This window comes from Rhizoctonia solani, chromosome 4, assembly GCF_016906535.1.
Source record: "Rhizoctonia solani chromosome 4, complete sequence".
NCBI classification, from domain to species: Eukaryota; Fungi; Basidiomycota; class Agaricomycetes; order Cantharellales; family Ceratobasidiaceae; genus Rhizoctonia; species Rhizoctonia solani.
Window position 1 is genome coordinate 706,760 of NC_057373.1, and position 15,719 is coordinate 722,478.

At 49.3% G+C, this 15,719-nt stretch overlaps 6 protein-coding genes across 6 annotated transcripts; 3 read left to right on the top strand and 3 right to left on the bottom strand.

The window, feature by feature from the left end:
* Window positions 1-612: 612 nt before the first annotated feature.
* On the bottom strand, window positions 613-2,164 carry RhiXN_00195 (uncharacterized protein; the record flags this gene model as incomplete). Its single annotated transcript, XM_043320014.1, has 5 exons — window positions 613-986; window positions 1,041-1,546; window positions 1,601-1,755; window positions 1,809-1,933; window positions 2,110-2,164. 5 exons carry the CDS (start codon window positions 2,162-2,164, stop codon window positions 613-615), a joined length of 1,215 nt encoding a protein of 404 aa, XP_043179026.1.
* Window positions 2,165-2,868: 704 nt separating this feature from the next.
* RhiXN_00196 (Fungal specific transcription factor domain) lies at window positions 2,869-4,511 on the top strand (the record flags this gene model as incomplete). Its single annotated transcript, XM_043320015.1, has 5 exons — window positions 2,869-3,160; window positions 3,220-3,497; window positions 3,554-4,054; window positions 4,109-4,240; window positions 4,296-4,511. 5 exons carry the CDS (start codon window positions 2,869-2,871, stop codon window positions 4,509-4,511), a joined length of 1,419 nt encoding a protein of 472 aa, XP_043179027.1.
* A 769-nt stretch (window positions 4,512-5,280) lies between these two features.
* On the top strand, window positions 5,281-5,928 carry RhiXN_00197 (peptidase inhibitor clitocypin domain-containing protein; the record flags this gene model as incomplete). Its single annotated transcript, XM_043320016.1, has 4 exons — window positions 5,281-5,427; window positions 5,494-5,672; window positions 5,728-5,794; window positions 5,851-5,928. 4 exons carry the CDS (start codon window positions 5,281-5,283, stop codon window positions 5,926-5,928), a joined length of 471 nt encoding a protein of 156 aa, XP_043179028.1.
* Window positions 5,929-7,204: 1,276 nt separating this feature from the next.
* On the top strand, window positions 7,205-8,589 carry RhiXN_00198 (Reverse transcriptase from mobile element jockey protein; the record flags this gene model as incomplete). Its single annotated transcript, XM_043320017.1, has 7 exons — window positions 7,205-7,357; window positions 7,422-7,600; window positions 7,656-7,722; window positions 7,778-7,849; window positions 7,893-8,048; window positions 8,107-8,183; window positions 8,235-8,589. 7 exons carry the CDS (start codon window positions 7,205-7,207, stop codon window positions 8,587-8,589), a joined length of 1,059 nt encoding a protein of 352 aa, XP_043179029.1.
* A 710-nt stretch (window positions 8,590-9,299) lies between these two features.
* RhiXN_00199 (Reverse transcriptase (RNA-dependent DNA polymerase)) lies at window positions 9,300-13,214 on the bottom strand (the record flags this gene model as incomplete). The annotated part of the gene is made up of 1 exon (XM_043320018.1): window positions 9,300-13,214. The coding sequence occupies one exon, from the start codon at window positions 13,212-13,214 to the stop codon at window positions 9,300-9,302; it is 3,915 nt and encodes a 1,304-aa protein (XP_043179030.1).
* Window positions 13,215-13,238: 24 nt separating this feature from the next.
* On the bottom strand, window positions 13,239-15,468 carry RhiXN_00200 (uncharacterized protein; the record flags this gene model as incomplete). The annotated part of the gene is made up of 2 exons (XM_043320019.1): window positions 13,239-13,537; window positions 13,590-15,468. 2 exons carry the CDS (start codon window positions 15,466-15,468, stop codon window positions 13,239-13,241), a joined length of 2,178 nt encoding a protein of 725 aa, XP_043179031.1.
* Window positions 15,469-15,719: the final 251 nt, after the last annotated feature.

Here is a 15,719-nt window from a genome sequence, read left to right on the forward strand (position 1 = left end):
ATCTTGCCGCAGTTTCAGGGTAAGTAATATTTTGTCGAACCAGGCTACCAGTAACAGTCTCGTTCTAATGGAGCGACTGCATTATATTTAATCTATTCGATGGGTCAACTACTTGAAGGCAACCGACATCCCGGCGTTTTTACCATCAAATCTGGACTTGGCCAATGGATCCTGAAACAATTGTAGTAATTATACACTACATGTATATGAAACGCCAAAAATCGTTAAATGAGCGTATTAATTAATCAATATCCCGTATTTGATATAAAATTTTGAACATGGGAGAATACACAAAATTATACATAAGAAATCAGCAAGCAGCCGTGTACACGTATGACGGCATAATAGCTTAGCCTCAATCTCTGCTGGACAACTCAAAAATGCCGCTGTCTGTATTCAATGGCTATCGATTGTCTTTATGACAGATATCAATAACACTGAACTGGCGAAGGTGGTATGAGCCCACAAGCCATCCAAATCGAGAATGTAGGATCATGTCATTACTAGGAAATAAACACCAGTGGCGGACTAAGCAAGTACATTGAACCCATTAGCGAGCCCATCGCATCCCCATATGACTACGCCGCCAATCTCAGTGGGATTGATCTCCCCTCACTCTCCGAGACAAGTACTATATCTACCTGTTACGTTAGTATGAGGCGACGATGTGAGCCGTAGGCTGGTAGCATATGTTGGCCTTGTTGGAGGAGGGGCTACACTGGAAGATGCCGAGATGTCAAGTTTCTTCATGGATGATTCAAGACTGGAAATGCGATTTGCGTGAGCCAATTGCTCGACTTGTATATTTTTGAATGCTAAGGTGGCGCATGGGGATAGGTAGCAGACCCTCCCGGGATCTCCAACTTGATTCCTGGGAGTGAAACGACATTTGCAACCAGGTATCTCGATGCGGTAGCCAAGCTTAGGCCGCCATGTATAAACACCGTTGAGTTCGACATCCGTAAACGATGGTTTCATTGTAGCTGCTGGAAGTCGAGTAGTCTAGGTAAGACCGGATCGATTTTAGAGAAGCAACTTACCTGTTTCAACCGTATTATTAGTATCACGATGTGTCCCTATTTCATTGCCTAATAGAGATGGCCGGGCACATGTTGGCGTTCCCTGCGGGGCGTTGTTTTCTGGTCTTTCCTTTTGAGTATTGCCTTGCACCGTCTGTTCTCTGTCGAAACAATTCGCCGTAGGGGAATTCCCAACTTTCTCCCTGTTTGAAGGATCTCCTTTGCCCCTTCTCCTCTGTTCCCTCTCACGCGACTCAGCAATACGCACAAAGGCATCCAGACCAATTGCCTTGGCCTCCTCTCGTGTGATAGCTTCATCTCTCATCTCCAGTTCACGGTATGCTGGCTCTTCCCACCCAGGAAGGTCAAATTCCCTAGCAAGCTCGATCCGTTTAACGGCATCTAACGGTAGTGTCTCCAGATAATGGACACAGTAATCTCGGAGCTCGTGATAATCATATGTCGAGGCGACTCGGAGTGTGGAGATCAAAGTTTGTGTGGCGAAGACAAATGGTCCGGTGAAAATACTTGAGCAAATTTCTACTCAGCATGGCGTGATTCAGGAGGTAAATAATACTCACGTTGCGTAGAGCACCTTAAAGGTTTCGCGGAAGTCGTTGGGGGATACATTATCTCGATCCAACCTGATTTCTGCAGGTTGCTCATCCAGAAGCGACTCTAGGCCCCGAAAGCGCTTGACAAGATACCGATGTGTCTCAAATTGTGTTCCATGCACCTGGAGTAGTATATAAATTAGCAGCAGATCGTGTTTTCGAGCCAACAACCAACATAAAGTTTTATATCTCCATCCCCAGGATCAAAGAATGAATCAGTTTTGCGCTCGGAAGGATTAATATTGCTGGGGTTATGAGTAGCCACCACAACCACTGGGCTAGTTGTATGACTACTGTGGTCTGAAATAGAGATATCTGAGACATCTGAGACAGATTTATTGCCCCATGTATGCCCAGACAGTCCCATTTTGTACTGAACAGACGATACTAAGTGTCTTTGGTATGGTGGGTACGAAGGACGAAGCTGGGGATTCACATGGGCGCAGCCACTTGGTGTCTCTATGTGGCAAACGAACTAAGCTCATGTGATTGCGCTTTGTCATTGTCCGGGCTCTTGGCTCGGATCTGCATTCGGGCTAGTTATTCATTTCTGATCACTGACGAGAGGCTTGCGATCCGAGAAAGCTGATCTATGAGCGAAGATATTTAGTGAGAAGGCACAATGGAAATACCTGTCGGTACGTCTCATGAAAAGACATAGATTACGTGTACCAATAGGCTCGTATCATGCATTAGCTCATGCTGTGACCTCCCAACACCTACAGGTTCCGGCCTGGTCGCGCGCTTCTTGGCCACGCTCTCCCTAAAATATTTCTGAGGCGTGTCCTTAATCTCTACACTAGAAATGAGTTTTTGGAATAAAGTCCCTCCTGGTCCTACGCCAACGAGTTGCCTGACGTGTAAACAGCGGTCTGTGACTGGCAGTGGCTTCTTTCCATTATTAATAACTAATACAGTACACCAGACACAAGAAATGTGATAAAAGGAAGCCGGCGTGTGAAAGATGTTCAAAAGGAGGATATACGTGTCTAGGATACAAGCATAAGGGGTCAAATGGGACCAACAACGCTTGGCTCTCTGATGTCACAAGTGGAATTAGCTTGAGCCAGTTGCCAGAGGGATCTTCCAACTCAGTACTGCCTTCTTTGCCTTACGCAACTAAAACCAACAGTCCCCCGGGTGCAGGTGTTTCTGTTCTGGACGGCGCTGTGCCCGAAACATGGACAGAAAATTGTTACCACCGATTGGGCAACGCAACAGCTACCCAACCGAAAATGGTGGAAAAAGCTTTACCGCAGAGCTTAACGTCCGAGTCTCAGCAAGATACTTCTTGCCTCTTTTCTTGGTATGACGACAATTCCCTGATTTACGACACCTTGGTCCCAGCAAGACCTGCGACCGATACACAACTACTTCAGCCACTCCGCGTTGGAAACCCCGCTCCGTTTCAACAATCTAGCTTGGAGTGGGAGCAGTCACGACTTGCGCTGGTCTCCGAAATCCCAAAGGGCATATCTGTTATCCCGTCTGATATTCGAAACATAGTGGAGTATGTTCTCTCACACTGTGAGTTTATGGTGTATTTGGGCGCATTATTAGCTTTTCTAAATCAAGTGATCTTCAAGACGACCGTGTGTGTAACACTATATATTTCAACCCTCAAGACGATTCTGTCGAGGGGATGCGTAAAGTAGTAGTGTGGCGCTTGTCAACGTGCGATTTTGCTCGCAGGGGAATGCTAATAGACGCCAAGATCCGCGATTCTGTGTTCGAAAGAAGCGATAGTGGCCGCAGAAGCGAATTCATACATTGGATTGAGCGGTTCGAGCAAGCGCTTTGTATCCAGTTCACCAGGCCCACAACTTCAGAAGAGCTACGAGAGAGACTCATTGACAGCCTAGAGGTACGTCACAATGCTTGCTGTGCTGGTACACAATATTTAATGCACCAACTATATAGACATTTTTTGCCAAGAGCATCATCCTCAGCGCCACTGCTACGTATCAAGTATTTTGCCAATTTGCACCTAAATTTCTTTATATTGTCAACAACACTACGCCGTTAAGGCCGACTGGACACACCAATACTGTCTCCATTGCGCATTTGCTCGAATCGCCTTTGTATAAATGCACGGACTACATGTTTATGGATATTGTGGGCTCTATGGTATACGGGCTCCCTCAAGTCTTGGAGTACAACACAGACGCTGATCTTTCCTGCACTCGAATACACCCTGTCGAATTACTCAACTGTCTTCCTAGAAGGATCTTGGTTATACTTGCAAAAATCAATGCCTATCAGTATCACGGAGTAGGCAATTGGCAGGAACTTGAGCAGTCTTTAGTGTGTTGGGAGCCTCGGTCCGGATTTGAGCCTAAAGGACTAGAGTCCTGGAAATCAATTGCTTGGGTTGCTCTTCAGGAAATATGGAGGCATGTTTTGCTGACTTATTTATACCTAGTAAGTGTATGAGCGGTGGCGGTTTGAAAGCCTCTAGCTAATTGCTCACTTAAGGCTGTATGTAGTGCTCGTACAGATGATCCAAGAATAAAGTCGTCGCTACGGCAAGTATTCCAGCTTTTAGGAATTATTAGGCGGCAAGATCCACCGATTAACAATCCACATCTCTTTGCACCATATCTCATTGTGAGTAATTGTTTTCTTTCCATTTTTCGAAATTGAGTCTATACCATGAGCTTAGGTTGGAATCTGTTCACTTACCGAAAAGCGACGGAGGTTAGTACGCGAGCGACTCAGTTCTGCAGTTGAAACCCGCTCCTGGTCATTCCGTAGTCCGGACTTCGTTCCGGTCTTGGATCATTTATGGCTGGGGGCTGGATTGGGAGGACAGCCTGTTACATGGAACGACTACGTATACTCCAGGCATGTTATGCTCCCATTGTGTATACTTGGTTAGGCTAGTGTGCTTGTTATATAGCTAAATACTGCCCAACGGAGCCAGAGGTGGATCGTCATCGCCCAGGACATTGTCCAACTCAATATAGGGCTCGGGTGCGCAATGTCGAATGATGTCTAGACTGTCGTGCATTCGGACAAAGATCTAGGGTCATGGAGAACTGGACCCGATTAGCAGATGTCAGAAATTCGAACATGACCATATCAGCCAAAGACTACTTCGGCTAGCTAAGCATCGGTGTTATTTCTACTAACCTGACGGCGCTAACCTATGAAATTACTGGTTTTGGTATTCAATAACTCCACCCAAATGTATGCACATGGATTTACTATCGACAGCGGCCACGTTTCGTGTCCCAGAGCAACAACGCCGCAACTCACTGGAAGAATCCAATGCCAGTATTTTTCGGCTCCTAATAAAGATCCTAGAGCTGCCCATCGTGTCGTTTTCGACAACGGCATACAGAATGACATCGCGCATAGCACCCAATCTAGGCAAGCACCCCAGCATTTCGTGCATGGGTTCGAGCTAAGAGATATACCCTCAACCTGCCCGTCCTTCTTCAATACATTTCTACATCCCCGTTGGCGCTTTGCGTATGCCATCCAGCATTCAGAAGGGGTGTTTGCGCTCCGATAATGATCTGGGGTAGTGATGAGCCAACCTAGTCAAGAGGCACAAAAGCTCAATGGAATGCGAGACAAGGCCTGCACCAGCTCCTCAGCATTACCATTGATCCTCTTTCTTCTACTGTTGTCTACTAAGTATCATGTCTCTACCCCCCGGTCGATACCTCGCTCGTTTCATAGGCAAGGACAACCCAGATTCTATCGGGGGCATGTATGCTACCGGTAAAGGACTTGGTCAACCGATCGAGCTTGATCCCAACAGGCCTGAGTTTCATGGGCAGCAAGAAGTACGCTTTTTTTTGCACTCTGGTTACAATAACTCGCCAACTAATACAAACCTTTCTATCACTTAGTGGGAGTTTGAACCCGCTTCCGAGGAAGGGCGTGACGTGTATACAATCAATTCCAGACCTGGTGAATCCTGGAGTTACAGATCCGATAGTCCTGTGCCTGGAGAGACCATCATCTTGGACCGTCCCAAACCATTCAGAGTGCAACACTCAGAGAGAAGTCAAGGGGGACATATGTTCACGTACGTTAATTGACTGATGATGTATGAAAGCGTTAAGTGAGCATTCTTTGAACAGCATTGCCCCAACCGAACAGCGTGTTGGAGCCACCCTCTATGTGGGAGCTGGAGAACATCAGAGAGAGGTGAGTTGTGAGCTTGAACCGCCTGTAGTAATGGTACTCATATTGGCAATGGAAAGTTGACGCTTGTTCCTATCCCTGTGGTCCCCGATGCTCCTCCTGCTCCCCTTTGGGAGCTCATGCGGTTGGAAGAGTAAAAGGGCCCCTGTAACTACGCTGTTTTCGATGTTGTATAACTCTACAAACTGAATAAATTGAAACAAATTAACAATTCAAATCATTCCACCCAGCGAAGTTCTCAGCAACATCTCAATCTTTGCTTGCACTATCACTTGAATGTACAAACCATATATGGCCGGCCGCGCATATACCACTAAAGTTGCAGATACATTGTACAAGGGCATTCTACACTTTGATCCCTGAAACGCGTGCGCCACATGATAACATAGATAAAACCACGAACCCCCACTTCACCTCCTTCATTGTCTTTCCTACCCCTCCCCCGCGCTTTCAGAGATGAATACTCGAACTCTATCCGACGGCTATACTTACATTTCGCGCCACGCGAAAGACTTTTGTAGCCACTTGTATACGACTCTGTCTGGACTTGACCATCCTGTTGAACTGTGCGCACAAGCGTCTGAATGCGTGAAGGCTGAAAGAGAAGTGTCTCAAGTAGGGAAGGAAACGGATACGATCCGCACGTATCTGCACCAATAACCGCAAGACCCGTGATCGATTAGTCAGTGCCAGATTGGTGCAGGTTGGGTACTGGAACCCGCGGGTATGTTATCCGTGGGTACATCACCATGATGGGTCCTCACGGATTGACCTGCAGTTCTGTGTGTAATCAAACAACTGAATTTATTATACCACCCAAGGCAACAACATAGTGAGATTGTAATGGGTCGTAAACGTTGAAGAGAATACTGATAGGAAAGACAGACCTTTTAATCAAAATTCTACTGGACTGGGAGACTTTAAGAAAGACCGTTGTAAACATTGTTTCAAGTGGTCTTTTGAATCCATATATTTTATATTTACGTATACGCGGACAAAAAAAAACAAGAACTGTCTTTCCCGATTGCTCCAATCCGCTCTGAGGCAAGAAAATTAGCATTTTGTATCAAAAGCGGCCTAAGCGCCGAAAAAAGCGATGGGCCCCAAAAGGACGTCACGCGCAGCACGTAATCCAAGGAAGTAGCCTGGTATTTCGTAGATGGATTGGAGCTAAGAGATCTAGGCTCAACGTGTCCGTCCTTTTTCAACATATTTCTACATCTCTGTTGGCACTTTATGCATGTCATCCAGCATTCAGCAGGGGTGTGTTCGCGCCCCGATAATGATCTGGGGTGGTGATGAGTCAGCCTAATCAAGAGGTACAAAAGCTCAATGGAATGTGAGCCAAGGCCTGCACCAGCTCCTCAGCATTTCCATCGGCCCTCTTTCTTCTACTAGTGTCTACTAAGTATCATGTCTCTACCCCGGCCCCACGGTCTATATCTTGTTCAGTTCATAGGCTATGGCGAATCAGGTTCTTTAGGAGACCTGTATGCTACCAGGAAAGGGCATCGTCAATCGGTCGGGCTTGATCCCAACACGCCCGAGTTTCATGGACAGCAAGTAGTACGTCTTTTTGCACTTTGGTTACAATAACTCGTCAACTAATACAAACCTTTCTATCACTTAGTTACTTGTTGAACCCGCTTCCAGAGAAGATCCTGACGTGCATGCAATCAGTTTTGCACCTGAGGAATCCTGGAGCTACAAATCCGAAAACCCTGTACCTGGAGAGCCGATTGTTTTGGGCCGTCCGAAAGGGTTCAGAATGCAACGCTCAGAGAGAAGCCAAGGGAGACATATTTTCACGTATGTTGATTGGCCAATGATGTATGAAAGCGTTAAGTGAGCATTCTTTGAGCAGCATTGCTCCAGAAGAACAGCCTACCGGAGCGACTCTCTATGTGGGAGCTGGAGAACATCAGAGAGAGGTGAGTTGTGAGTTGAACCGCCTGTAGTAATGGTACTCATATTGGCAATGGAAAGTTGACGCTTGTTCCTATCCCTGTGGTCCCCGATGCTCCTCCTGCTCCCCTTTGGGAGCTCAAGCCGTTGGATGTAAAAGGATCCGTGTAACTATGCTGTTTTCGATATTGTACAGCTGTATAAACTGAATAAACCCTATAAATTTGATAAAATTATCCTCTGCCCGCTCGTTCTCGTTGGCCACGAGACTCAGACCGGTGAGGGTTGGGGAACCCCCGCGGCTGCAAAGCAGCAAGAGTGGACCGGGGGTGCGCGACAGCGAGTCTGGCTCGTGGGTGGGCGGCCCAAACCAGCTCTCGTGGCTTACAGGATGGTGGTTGGGATAAAAGCGACACGCAAAGGCGTGCCGCGGCACTTGGTTTGTACGAGGCCAAACGGCGGAGGAGGTCGGACGCAAGTCGACACGGTATGAAGTGGTCCTCACGTGTACAAAACCGCCAATGCACTCGCACAATAGATCAATAACCTGGAGCAAGGCTGAAGCCACCCGTAATGCTAGCCTTACGTGGTCACACCTATGGTCATCCCAACCTCACTCTCGCTTTGTCTCAGAACACATCCGTCGCAACCCATCCCTGTCCCTCCACCCCTTTTTCAAAGCTTTCCCATACCATCGTGCGATTCACGCCCGGCTAATCCAGGTCACCATGGGTCACGCCTTCTTCGGCGAATACCGCGAACGATTCCGCCCCGACGATGACCCCAGCTGCCCATGCGGAGCCCCCGTCAGACTCTCGACCACGTCCTTCGAGCGTGCCCATCATTCGATCTCGCAAGACACACCCTACGGGAAGTGTCGGGCCCCCTGCTGAGCTCCACCCTGTTCGGCACCACCGCCGGACTGCGAGCTGTTGCCAAATTCCTCAACTCAACAGATGCATTCAAATTATGATTTGCCCCCCCCCCTCGGTGCCTGCCCCCCATGGTGCCCCCCCCATGCTGATCTATTCTCATTATGTACATATATGCTTTTCCCCCTCTTTGGATGCGCGTGCTGCGTGTGATGTCTTCTCTTCTCTCGTCTCTGCTCTCTTGGCGTGTTCTCACCCCACCCGCATTAGTTTGTGCTCGCAGAACTCCGGTTCTGCCAGGCCCTCCTTCTGTCGTGTAGTCTCTTTCGCTCTGTGTGTTCCCCTTCTGTTCTCATCTTTCCCCCTCGTTGCAGGCTGCGTTGTATGTAGCCTCGCTCTAACCGAGCCTCGGTGTCCGACCATGTATCCAAAAGTGGTCCTCACGTGACTCGCTTTTTTTTTTTTTTTTTTTTTTTAATACATTTCCATATATAAGACAATACGGGAGCTACATGCGAACTAGGCAAACCGCTCACAAAAACCGGGACCGAACCGTGAAAGCTACAAAACAGGGCGCAAACGGGGACACACACAGAAAGGAACAAACGAGAACGTAGCACGGTCAGAGGACAAAGAAATGGTCGCGTGGCGACATACAGGTGGCTTAAGGCCTAACTCGGGGTAGAGGCCGTAAGGGCGGGAGTGGAGTGGCGGCCTTAAGGGCGTATATACTACATGGCTTGAGCGGCTGCCTGCGGGCCTCCTCGTCTTCGGCCTATGCCCGTCTTGGCTATGAACTTTGCGACTGCTTCGAGACCTGCCAGGGAGCCAAACAGTGTGGGGTCATTAATGTTGGTGGAAAACTCACTGAGTATCCCCCTGTGTCCCGCCGTAGCGGGACAGGAGGTGGTTAAATGAAAGATTGTCTCCTCCGACTCCCCGCAGGCGCATCTGGGATCTACGTCGTGGTGGAATTGTGCATGGTACTTGCCGTAATGCCCGTGTCCGGTGAGGTATTGTACAAGGCGGCACTCGATGTCCCTGCCCAGCTTGCTTGAGTTGAATATGGGATGTAGTTTGAGTGCGGGTGGGTGGGGTATGTAATATTTCGAGTTGATACGTGATTCCAAGTGTTCGTACCATGCTTTCTTCCATGAACGTATGGTTTTGCGAGTTGCCTGTTCTTTTGCCCATGTAATGGTGCGATTGAATATGGGGTTTGGGGCCACTCTAGCTCCCTCGTTAGCCAAGCGGTCCGCTGTTTCGTTGCCTTCGACTCCGTTATGCCCAGGTGTCCAGGTGATGTGGATGGATCGTTCTGGGTGTCCCGTCACGAATGCCTTGGCGGCGGTGACGAATGCTCTGGATGTGTATTGGCACGGATGTCGTGATAGGTCAGCAATAGATTTAACGGCGGACTGGTTGTCGCAATATATGCGTATTTTGCGATAACCTTGGTTTTCGGCTATTTGTTTAGCTTTCATGAATGCTAATAATATTCCCAGCATTTCTGCATCATAGATGTTGGCTCGCGGTCCAATTCCAACTGACAACGATGACAAGGTCCTTTTTCCGGCACGTATAACGTAGCCGACGCCGACTTTCCAAATGCCATTGGACACCGCCGCGTGCCCATCTGAGTAGCCAAGAACGCTGGCATGACATTCTTCAAGTACGCTAATTTCGGATAGGATTTTGTCGCGGTATTTGTCGCGCTTAAGTCCGTCAGTGGAGTCCTTGATTTTGATTTGATCAGGGAATGGAATTGTTGGGTTGGATGGGTGGTTAATGTGAGGCGAGACAAATTCGATGTGTGGGTGACTGTGTGATGCAATGAAGTGGATGGGGGATTGTAAGCTCTCAGTTGTGTTCTTTCTGTTGCTGTTAAGGGTGGGTATATGCGTGTCCCATGATGCAGGGAGACGTTTAGCAACTTCGGATGACTTGGGGATGGTTCTGAGCTTTGCTGAGTAGTTCATGATGAGCTTGTGGCACGTGATGTGCAGGGGTGGGATAGATGCTAGGTGTTCAAGACAGGGGATGGGAGTGGTTTTGAAGGCTCCAAGAAGCCATCTCAATCCTTGGTTCTGGACCTTCCTAAGCGGTTCGAGCAACGACTTCTGTCTGCGCCCCAGAAACCACAGAGGGGATCCATATGTAAGGATTGGGATGACGCAGGTGAGGTAAAGGATGCGCGCGTGTTTGATGGTGAGTCCACGCTGTGTGTTGGCTAGCATTCCTAATCCGGCTATGATGGCTTTAGCTTTGTTGGCGGAGTTGGAGATATGCTCTTTGAACGTGAGCTTTCTATCTAGGTAGAATCCTAGCCAACGAATACATCCTTGGGGCAGTATGGTGTAGTTCTTGCCATTCAGGGTAAGGTGAAGACTGGGGTTGGCAGAGTGGTTAGGGTGGCAATAAAAATGAATAAGGTCAGACTTATCAATTTCAAATTCAAGACCAAGTTTTGTGGCAGTGTTAGAGACTCGAGTGGCTATCCGCCCCATTGTGGCAACATTATACTCATGTGACTTCCCCCAAGCTAGTATGGTGAAGTCGTCAATGTATGCAAATGACTGTGCATGATTGTCTTGAGCGGCAATGAGTAGGGGAGTTGAGTATAAGGAGGACAAAATGGGGGATAGGGGAGAGCCCTGGGGAATTCCCACTGCGGGGAGGGCAATGGATGGGCAGAGATGTCCATCAATTCTGAACTGGGCGGTTCTATGACTGAGGTATGATTTCATCCAGTTACAGATTTGATTGGAGTATCCCATGCGGTCTAGGGTGTATATGAGTCTGTTGTGGTCCACATTGTTGAAATATCCAGATACGTCAAGAGTGATAAGTGAGACTCTATGGTTGGACTTCCAGTGTGACTTGATATTGTGGACCATGCAGATACCCGCATCAGTACAAGATGTGATGTCCCTTCCCCCAAATTGGCTCTGGGGAATGAGAGCAAATTTACCGGCTTCGAAGGTAAGTCGTGTTGTGATGACCTTCTCCAGTAGTTTGGATAGAGTCTCAAGTAAAGCAATGGGCCGGTAGTTCTTGGGTAGAGACATGTCTTGTCGACGGGGTTTAGGAATTGGGGCAATGACACAGTTTCGCAGAGAGGTGGGGTGATAGCCAATATTCAAGCATAGATTAAACAGTTTAGCAAAGAGGGTTGTGTTGCACCAGAAAGCCCACTTAAGTACCCTGTAGTTTGAACCAAAAGCTCCAGGAGATGACTTGTTGGATGTGCTCTTGATGGCATTAGCAATTTCGTCAACTGTGATCTCCTGGAAGGCCCGCTTGGGCATCCGTTTGATGCCAAGGGGTTGTAGGGTGACGTTGGGGTTGGCAACAGGAGGGAAGAACTGCTTAGCTAGATTTTCGGCTTTGTGGTGCGGGTGCGTGGCTGTGAGACCGCCATTTGGATTTTTGATCGGGGGCAGTAGGGACCATCGCTTTCCTTGGAACCACTTTAACGACTCAAAGACCTTGGATGTGCGGATTTCGGATAATATGCGGTCTCCGTTGCTCCGGCGAGCTCGTCTGATGGCGCCGCGTAGAGTTGCGCGGAGTTGGTCGCGACTGCGTCCTTCGGGGTTGTGTTTGAGGTCGTTGAGCGCGCCTGAGCATTCGGCATTCCACCATGGGGATCGGACTGGTCCGCTACTCTTTTTCTTGCCGTCTGGCATCGTTTTAATCGTGGCGGTTGACATGGCTTCCAAGATCGCCCCCGTGATCAAGTCAGCATCTTCGGCCGTTGTTGGGTCTTTGGGGAGGTCAAACTTCTTGATGGCGTTGCTGAATGCTTCGACCCATTTGTCCTCCCGCTTGGGGTCGATGTGCCTGTGATTGGGTGAGGTGGTGTCTTCAACAGGCTTGTCTTGATCGAACGGCGTGATGGACCATGTGATTGCCATGTGGTCCGACCCGCACGATCTGCCGGTCAAGGGTGTGTCGACTTCCCAGTTGATGTTGGGCCACACCTCGACGGCCCTGGGATTAATAAACGTAAGATCTATAATGGAGTTGGAGTCGGGGTTGGGGGCGATGCGGGTGGGGGAGGATGTGGTGTTCAGGAGAGTCAAGTTGTTGTACTCAGCGAAGTCCCTGAATTCTCTCTCTACTTGATTGGGGTGTCTGTTTTTCCACTTGGAGTTGTCGAGGGCCCAGTCGGGGTGATGTAGATTGAAGTCTCCCGTGATGATTATGGGTCGGTCTGCTGGTATGATTTGTTCGGTAATATGTTGTATAGTTTTGTTAGCTTCTTTTCCGTGTGCGTAGACGTTGATAATCGAGAATTTTGACTTGTTGATAAATATGTCGAGGGCCAGAATGTCACGATGAGTAGGGACGCAGTCCGAAAATTGTGCATGTAGTTGGCGGTCTTTACGGATATAGATGCAGACGCTGGGGCCTTTTTCGTCCTCGAACCCTGGTGGGATAACGCATAAATAATTCGGGGAGTTCACGGTGCCATAAATATTGTGGAGGTTCGGATTGATGTTTTTCTGGGAGCCAATGCGGCCCCACCAAATGTCCTGGAAAATAAAGATATCAAAGTGCGCGTATAATGGTTCGTTTAGCAGGGCGTGCATGCGCGGATTGCAGCCTGCCACGTTGAGTTGGATGATATGTTTCTCAATCATTGCGGGTTGAGGACCGGTTAGCAATTACTTGCGTGATGGGGCGACGGAACTCGGACATCTTAGGGCATTCGGGGGTATTGAAGCGGTGTCCGTGAAGACTGCATGAGGTGCAGTATACGCATTCGCACGGGTTGCCTTTACCCTCTCGGATGCATCGTGGGCAGTTTTCTGCGTTGTGTTCGTCGGTTGTGTGGTTGTTGCGTCCGCATTTGTGGCATCGGGGTTTTTTGGTGCGACATTGACGCTCGGTATGTCCGTATCGGACGCATTTTGAGCAGGTTTGGAGTAGAGGTTTGGGGTTAAACTTCTTGATTTCGCATCTTCTGCCGTATATGAAGAGAGTGGGTGAGCTCATTAGACGGGCCGAGGTGAGACCTCCTGCGTCTTCGAAGGCAAACGAGACAGTAGAGGCATTGCGTCCCTCGGCTTGTAATCGCGCGGGGTCTGCTAGCCAGTCGGGTGCGAGGGTAAGTTTGACTGAGCCAAATTTGGCGGAGTCAGGGAAGGCTTCGTTGAGGAGCTGTGTTAGCTCCTCGCGGTTGCGCATGCGTTGCAGAGAGCCGCCCATCCCGGTGGGGACGTTTGTGACGACTAGTCTGCTCCACGGGACCTCAGGTCCGAACTCGTACTCAGGGAGTCGTAGACGATCCATGAGCAGTGGGATGGCGTTTTCAATCGCCGTGACGGAGACATTATTAGAGAAGGAAAGGTGGAGGCTTGCCTTTAGTGACCACCGGACTCTGGTGAGTCTGCCCTTGCCGAGGTTGCGGTTTGCGGCATCAAGGCATTCCCGCATGGCCACGAATATGCTTTCGGGGTTAGGTTGGGTGACGGGTAGAGTTTTGAAACGAACAACAAAATTCTTGTCGTCGCTCTGTGCGGGCGCCGGTTTGGCGATGTCCCTCTTGATGGCAGCGGCAATGTTAGAGGCTTTGACCTCCGGGGCTTTGGCTGGCGCCTTCGCCGCGACATTGGCAAAGCTAGGGCGCGATTGTGAAGGGTTGGCGGTTGGGGCGGGACTTGAGTTGGGTGTGTGTTTGTTTCTAGACGTGCTCGTTTGTGCAGTGTGTACCTGCGGCGATTTGCCTTCGAGCTTGTCTAGTCGGGACTTGATGTCGTCGAGCTGCCCCATCTTGGTTAAAATCGCCTGGAGCATGGATTGGGTGGGATCGGCAGTGGCTGGGTGTGTTGGTGCTGATGGGTTGGTGTAACCTCCCCACTCGCCTGGTTTAGCGTCGGTTCCCCAGCAGATTTCAGTGGTGAGGGGGTTGGGTTGGTTCGGGCCGGGTTCGGGTTCGCCCATGTATGTGTCTTCCTCTTCGTCTTGCTTCATCGGTGATTCTGGACGACTTGGTCCTGCTTCCGTGCCGTTGTACAGCGCGTTTTCGGCGATTGAAGAGATTTGGTTGCCGAGTTTTTCGATTTTTTGAATGAATGTATTGGTGCTGCTCGTTTCTTCGTCGGTATTGTCGTATAGTTGCCTATTCTCGATAATGTTGGCGATGGCTTGGTTGGTGATGGTATAGTATTTGATGCAGCGCTCGAGGGCTTCGTTGTCGGGGTAGCCTCCAGCCTCGAGGCGTTTGAACCAGTGTAGTTCTTGACTGCTGAAGACCCAGTCTTCCATGGGGGTGACTTGTCTTTCGGTGGGTCTCGTGCGGTTTCGGGTGGGGGTAGTGGATCCTGGCCTGGGTACGTCCTCCATTTCAACAGGTGCGATCCTGGGGGGGCTATGGATGGGTTCATCGTCCAACGTATATTCCGTGAGTTGCGCCAGCGCCGCGCCGGCATCTCTAACCTGTTCGGACTCTTGTGAGGAGCTGATGACCAGTGTGATGCCGGCGTTTGCGACGACAGGGCTTCTCGGCGGGCTTGCGACGAGAGGAACTGTGGGGGGTGGGCTAAGGGTGTAGTCCGAAATGCGGTCAGTTACGGCTAGCGCGCTAGCGACTGCCTCTTGTGTGCCTCCACTAGGGATGGCAGAGAATGGATTTTTGTATGCAGGCTTACGGTTGGGAACGTTGGCTATTTTTCTGGGTTTTTTGTCAGAGTCATCGGAGGCGTAAATAGATATGGAGTCATTAGAGTCGTTGTTTTTGGGTTTTTTGATAACTTTTCTAACAGTCGGGTATTCAGATGCGATATCGTGTTCGTGTATGCCAGTCAAATCAGAAGTAGAGCGAGTAGAACGACGCAAAATGTTCGAAAAGCGCGAGCTAATGCCTTTGCCCTTGGGCTCAGGATTGTCGGTCATGGTGGTCGTCGTCGTCACGTGACTCGCTGTATGCTCCGGCTAAGTCACTATTTTGCAACTCGGCTGGCTTTGTCGCAAAACGACCAACTGAGATAACTTAAAAATGCAAATCATTGCACCCAGAGAGGTTCTCGGCAGCACTCCAATCTTTGCTTGAACTATGACTTAAATGCACAAACTATACATATTAGGTCATGCATATACCGCTAAAGTTCCAGATCTATTGTACGAGGGCATTCTACACTTTGGTC